The 6507-nt window shown below is 59.6% G+C and overlaps 1 protein-coding gene across 1 annotated transcript in view; it reads left to right on the top strand.

The window, feature by feature from the left end:
- The first annotated feature begins 216 nt into the window (after positions 1–216).
- The window catches only part of ADAMTS2 (ADAM metallopeptidase with thrombospondin type 1 motif 2), a 233584-nt gene continuing 227293 nt past the window's right edge, over positions 217–6507 (top strand). Inside the window, exons 1-2 of the mRNA XM_033180256.1 lie at positions 217–470; positions 1498–1892. Of these exons, the coding sequence (XP_033036147.1) occupies positions 344–470; positions 1498–1892 (522 nt within the window). The 5' untranslated portion in view covers positions 217–343. The remainder of the gene's footprint in view (positions 471–1497; positions 1893–6507) is intronic.

Raw genomic sequence — 6507 nt, 5'->3', positions numbered from 1 at the left:
GAGCCCGGCACCGCGGCGGCGGCGGAGCGAAGAGGGAAGCGGGCGGCGGCGGCCGCCGCGCCAAGATGCGCCGGGTCACCGCAGGCTGAGGCGCCCGCCGTCCCCGCCCTCCCCCTCTCTCGCCTCCCTCCCTCCCGCCTCCCTCTCTCGCTCGCTCCTTCCCTCTCTCCGCCTTCCCTCCGCGCTCCCCCGCCCTCCCCTCCGCGCCTCGCCTCCTCCGCCCCGCGCCCTGCGGTGCTGCAGCTGCGGGCGGCTCCAGCTGCCCCCAGATGTGGGCTGGGCGGCTCGCGGGGAACTTTCGCGCCGGCTGCCAGTGCGGGGCCCCGGCTGCAGTCCGGCTGCCATGGATCTGCCGGCGGGAGCCGCTCGCCGCCTGCTCTGCCCCACGCTGCTGCTGCTGCTGCTGCCGCCGCTCCTGCCGCCGCCGCCGCCAGCGAACGCCAGGCTCGCAGCTGCCGCCGACCCCCCAGGTAGGCGCGGCCCGGCCCCCACGCCCCGGGACCCCCGCCGGCCTGGCCCTGTCCCGCGTGCCCCGCCGCCCCCTCCCCAGGCGTCGTCCAGCCTGACTTGGGCAAACTCCGCGCGCCCCGCCCGGGGCCAAGTTGGCCAACTTCGGGGCCGGGTTGGTCGCGCAGGGGGCGCCCCGCAGCGCACCCGAGCGCCTTGGGCCGGGGGCAGCCTCGGAGCACTGGCGGCTCCCGAGTCGCGGAGGGTGGGGACGGAGGTCCGGGAAAAGCCCCGCGGCGGAGAGCGCAGAGTCAGCCCCAGCGGGTCCGGGGGGGAGCCAGGGCAAGGCGGCGCCCGGGCTCGTGTCCGGGGACGCTCCGGAGGAGCCGGCTGCCCAGCGCGTAGTCTTGGGCCCTAAGGATTGGTTGGGGCGCTCCGGAGGGGATCCCCAGAGATCGGAGGGACCCTGTTCCACCCCTCCCAGTCCTCGGGCGCTCGGGGAGACGGGGCCGGCAGCGGGCTGAGTGGGAGCTGGAGAGGCAGGACAGGCCGCTCGTGCTCGGGGAAGCCGAGACTCCGCCACTCCGGAGGCCAGCGGTGAGGGCACTTGGGGAGCAGGGGCCCGCCGAGGGGTCGTGGCACACGGGTGAGGGGGCCAACCCGGAATGGCTTCCGAGCAGCCCCACGTCCTGCCAAGGACGGTGGGTTCAAGGTACGGGGGACTCTCTGACAGGGTCGTCCCTTCGGGCACAGGGAGGTTCCCACAGAGCCCCAACCCTGAACGGGGCAGGGGGCAGCGCTCTCGGCAGGCAAGGTCCCCTAAGGAAGGAACGGTTGGGGAGTGGCGGAGCCCCGGAGTGGTGGCCCTGTTAACGCCCCTTCCCGGTTGCAGGAAAGCCGGGGAGGTGCAGGCTGGCTTCTGGGGTCGCCTGGCGGAATGCCCCTGCCCTTCGCAGTGGGGCGGGGTCTGGGGGGCGTGGCTTGCCGGCGGGGCTCTGAGGCTCTGGGGCTCCGAGGTCTCCGCGGATCTAATGCCCCTTCCCGTTGCAGGCGGGCCCCCGGGGCACGGAGCGGAGCGCATCCTGGCGGTGCCGGTGCGCACTGACGCCCGGGGCCGCTTGGTGTCCCACGTGGTGTCGGCAGCTACGGCCAGAGCAGGGGTACGAGCCCGCAGGGCCGCCCCTGTCCGGACCCCGATCTTCCCCGGAGGCAACGAGGAGGACCCTGGCAGTCACCTCTTCTATAATGTCACGGTCTTTGGCCGAGACCTGCACCTGCGGCTGCGGCCCAACGCCCGCCTCGTGGCGCCTGGGGCCACTATGGAGTGGCAGGGCGAGACAGGCACCACCCGCGTGGAGCCCCTGCTCGGGAGCTGTCTCTACGTCGGAGACGTGGCGGGCCTAGCCGAAGCCTCCTCTGTGGCGCTCAGCAACTGCGATGGGCTGGTGAGTACGCACTTCTCTGGCTCCTTTCTCTCCGCTGCTCTTGCCTGGGCTTTGGAAAAGGGTTACCTGGGAGTCCCTTGGGAGGGCAAGGCCTGCGCTGAGGACTTTCCCTGCCCTCCCCGTGCTTTAGGGAGCCTCGTGCTCCAACTAAAGGGCTTGGCTGGAAAGCAGGTTGTTTTGATTGGTCTGAGCAGGGGGCTATTTATGCAAGGGGAGGCCCGGGTCTCCAAAAGGCTCAGCAGGCAGCAGCGTGCGCCTCTCTCTTACGCCTGCCTGAACAGGTCTCTGGCTTGCATCCAGGGGTGGGTCCGTCCATGTATGTGTGTGTACCTTCGTGAGTGTGTGCACATGTGTTCTGGAACGTTGGTGTGTACCTGCATCTGGGTGCCTGTGCACCTGTGTGAACATGTGCGTATGCCAGTGTCTTTTGTGCACGTATGTGTCTGGGTTTCTGCGTGTAAGTGTGTTGAGCATCTGTTGAGTTTGTGTCCGTCCTTGTGCATACTGGTATGCGTGATATGTTTGTGGTGGACTTATGGGCTGGCAGTCAGTCTTCCTGTTTCCTTGTGTGGGGGTGATGCCAGCCCAGGGAGCAGGCAGTGGTGCTGAAATGCCCAGTTAGCCCTCTGCCCCTTGGCTGACCGGGAATCACTGGTTTTTCTGCTGCGGTTTCCTGTTGAACTCCAGCTGGTTCTTTGAAAAGTTGGTTTTCTCTATTTTGAGCTGAGGGGTGCATTTGGAAATGAAGGCTCTAGTGCCCAGGAGCTGCTCGATCTTTTGGGGGCAGCCCCTGAAGGACAAGAGAGAGGCTAGGGGATCCCTTTTGAGACTGCCTGGGACTCTCTAGTCCTGTGACTGGAGCTGTGGGAAGCTCTGCTTCCTGGAGAGGGCAGGAGGGACCATGGCTCAGCACAAGGGGGCCTCAGAGGAAGCCTGGATCGATGCTGAGGGAGGAGGCTGACATTGGCAGTGCTCTGTCCGGCTGTCCGGGGCCTGGCACACAGCAGAGGCCACTGCAGTTTTCTATTTTGGACTGGGTGTGTGGTGGTCAGGCTGGCTGTGCTGGCCAGACATCTGAAGCCGCCCACCATGGGCTCCGTTCTAATTGCTACTCAGGGCACTCCTGCCCCGAGCCAGTGGCCACTCTCCCAGCCCCATGGCCCCTGAGCACACCCATACTCAGGCAGCCCAGGCTCATCCTACAGTCTGCAGAGCCAGCAATTACGCCAGGGCTCCACAACCACTGCCATTCTTTTTATGGAGACACAGAAAATATCACTTGTTGCTTTGGAAAATCACTGCCTTTGGCTGGATTTAGTTAGAACTTGGCCATACTGCAAACAACTGTAAATATCCCTGGAGGAGGTGGGTTAAAATGGCGAGCCCTTGACATCGCCCACTGTCTCCGAGGACATCCTGGGCCTCAGAGATCTGTCCCATTTTATGCTGGAGGCGAATTTCCTAAATGAAAGGAGATGCTTGCTGCAGACTTAGGGTGAGGTAAGGTGGTGGGAGTTGATATGGGATTGCAGTCTGGTGGTGGGTCACCACCTGTGTACTGTGCATTCCTGATGGAGAGCATTGTGGAGAGGACTTGTCACTGTTTCATTCATTCAGCAATTCATTTGGTGATTCATTTTTTCAGCCAGCACCTTCTTATGTGTTTACCACCTGTACTGGTCGGCGATGAGGCAGGTCTGGTACCCACCCAAGGCCTCCTGCCATCAGGGTGGCTGACAGGCACTCTGGCCAGGACTTGGAGAGTGTGGTCCTGGGGGGCAGTTTGAATGGGGGCTGCAAGGACGAGTGGCCAGCTGGAAAAGACACAGGTTGGCAACCTGGGCAAAGGGAGGAGCATGTGCAGAAGTACCAGGTGTGGACTGGACTGGGCAGGAAAGGACTGCTGAGGTGTTCCATGTACCAGACAGAGCTGGGAAGAATATTGGAGTTCGAAGAGGACCTGGGACCTGCCTGAGTGGCGTTGAATGCTGTCAATGAATAATGGCCTTGGACAGTGGGACAGCACCATTGGTTCTTTTTCTTTTCTTTTCTTTTTTCTTTTCTTTCCTTTTCTCTTCTCTTTTCTTTTCTTTTCATCCCTCCCTCCCTCCCTTCCTCTTTCTTTCTCTCCTTTCTCTCTCTCTCTCTCTCCTTTCTTTCTTTCTTTTAGACAGAGTTTCACTCTTGTTGCCCAGGCTGGAGTGCAATGGCACAATCTCAGCTCACTGCAACCTCCACCTCTCGGGTTCAAGCGATTCTCCTGCCTCAGTCTCCTGAGTAACTGAGATTACAGGCATGTGCCACCATGCCCAGCTAGTTTTGTAGTTTTAGTAGAGATGAGGTTTCTCCATGTTGATCAGGCTGGTCTCGAACTTCTGACCTCAGGTGGTCCGCCACCTTGGCCTCCTAAAGTGCTGGGATTACAGGCGTGAGCCACCACAACCGGAATCTTCTTTTCTTTTCTTACTTTTTTGCTGTGTATGTGTCTGTTTTGCTTTTAAATCTCCCTCTGCTACCATGATAGGCTTCTTTGCTAAGGACCTGGGGCTTCATACAGGGTGCCTCTTGTCCTCACAGAGCCCCTGTCGGGGAGGCATCTCATCCCTGGTTACAGGGGGAGCACTCAGGCTCTGGGAGGTTGAGTGACTAGACAGAAGTTATTCATCGTACCCACAGAGAGGGTTAGTATCCACAGTGAGGGGTTATTCATAATATCCACAGCTAAATGTACCTTTGCACAAGGCATGAGCAAAAAATGCTGAACAGTGTGTTCTTGTGCGTCATATTGCTATGGAAGAGTTTTCTAGTATCTCTTGGGCAGCATGGTAAGTGTGCTAATTTCACATGATTTTTACATGCCCATTAAAAACCCAATGAGAAGCCTTTTGGCGTAAAAGGTAATAATGGTAAGTGACAATCGACGGTGTTCCTATTAATGCTGTGTGCCGGGCTCTCAGCTGAGCCCCCTATGCCACATTGCCTTGTTTAATCCTCACAGCACCCTATGGAATGCGTCCCGACATCATCCCCCTTCTACAGATGAATAAACCCAGGCTCCAAAAGTTGAGATAGCTTGCTTCAAGCTTTGAAGCCAATTCCAAGGCCATGCTCACTACTTTTTGTTGCCTTTTTCTGCATGCCTACAAAGAGAATTTTAAAAATGCATTTCTTTAAAACATTTTCCACCTTTCTTATTTGACTCCTGAAGACATTCTCATTGTGGGTTTGACCGTTGTCAGTGTCAGTGCGGAGCTGGGAGCAGGCCTGGGAGCTGAGTGGCTTTGACTGGCTGGTGACCTGTGCTGGGCTGCAGTTCCTATGGCTGGCCTAAGTCCTCACTGGTGGGGGACTGCAGCTGGGACTTCTGTGGGATGGAAGCAGCCCTGCCCGCCTCTGCCTCCCCACTCAGGGCAGCACAGGGGTCCTCTCCTGCCAGGCTGGGCAGGGCCAGTGGATGAAGCCTCCATGGGCTGGGCAGTGGAGACGGTCTGCCCTCCAAGGCCTGGTCCAATCCTGGGGCCCAAAGGAGGAAGTGTATGCTCTGCCCTGGGTGCTTGATGCGAGCCCCACAACCCTGTGAGGTAGAGCTGCCCCACTGCATGGCTGAGGCTTAGAGAGACCCAAGGTCCCATGGCAAGAAGAAAGCCAGGGCTGCTGCCTTTCAAGCTGTGGCTCCCTTGTGGGCTGCTGTCTGGGCTAGGCACCCACTCTGTCTTGCTGGACATTAAGAGTCATCAAAGCCACAGAGAGAAGTCAGAAGCTGGCCTAAGGGATCGAGATGAGTTTCATTTTTCCCAGCAAGGCTGCTGCCTTCGAGGCCACACACTGGGCTCCAGCAGGCTCAGGGGTTAGGGGTTAGAGCAGATCAGGCAGGTGTGGGCGGGCCCTGGGACTGTGCAGTGAGGCGGGGGTGGGGGGGTGGGGGGTGGGGGGGTGGGGTGCGCCTGGGATTTGCAGCTGCCGCTGGTAGGGTCTTCCTTCCTCCTACCCCGCCTTGGCACTGCCTGCATCGCAATGAGAGGTTGTCAGGAAGAACAAAGAGGGGCTGAAGGAACCTCTGGGTTCCCTAAGGTGTCAGGTCTCCCCAGATAGGAGCAGAGGCTCCTGTGGGCCCCAGCTGCAAGCAGCCTACACAGCTGCTAAGGCCAGTCTCAGCCTCTGCCATACTTGTCACCTTCCTTGTTTAAGTCTTGCTCAGTTTAAGTGACAGAAACCCCTTCTCATATTGGATGAAACAAACAAGGGACACCATGGCCCCAATTATCTGGGGGTCCTGAGGAGTGTGGGCTTCAGGTCTAGCTGCATCCAGGGGCTCAGAGCATGCTATCTGTTTCTCAGCCCTGTCTCTCAGTGTTGATTTCAGAATTGTTCTTCACCCCCAGCCCACCACATGGGGCCACCAGCGGCTCCAGACCTAACTTGTTTTCCAAGGAGGCAACCCTTTGAAACAGAAAGCCCTCCTCTCTGGGTGACACCTGTAAGAGTTGGGGGAGGAATTGGAGGCTCATCTTCAAACCCATAGCCGTGGTGCAGGCCTAGCCCAAGTCTGCCCACCTTTGGGACTGAGGGGGAGGGACAGACTCCTGAACTCTGGAATGGAGAGGGGTCTATTGTA

This window comes from Trachypithecus francoisi, unplaced genomic scaffold (genome assembly GCF_009764315.1).
Source record: "Trachypithecus francoisi isolate TF-2019V2 unplaced genomic scaffold, Tfra_2.0 Lachesis_group2, whole genome shotgun sequence".
Taxonomy (NCBI): domain Eukaryota; kingdom Metazoa; phylum Chordata; class Mammalia; order Primates; family Cercopithecidae; genus Trachypithecus; species Trachypithecus francoisi.
This window is presented reverse-complemented; position numbering and strand designations above follow the sequence as displayed.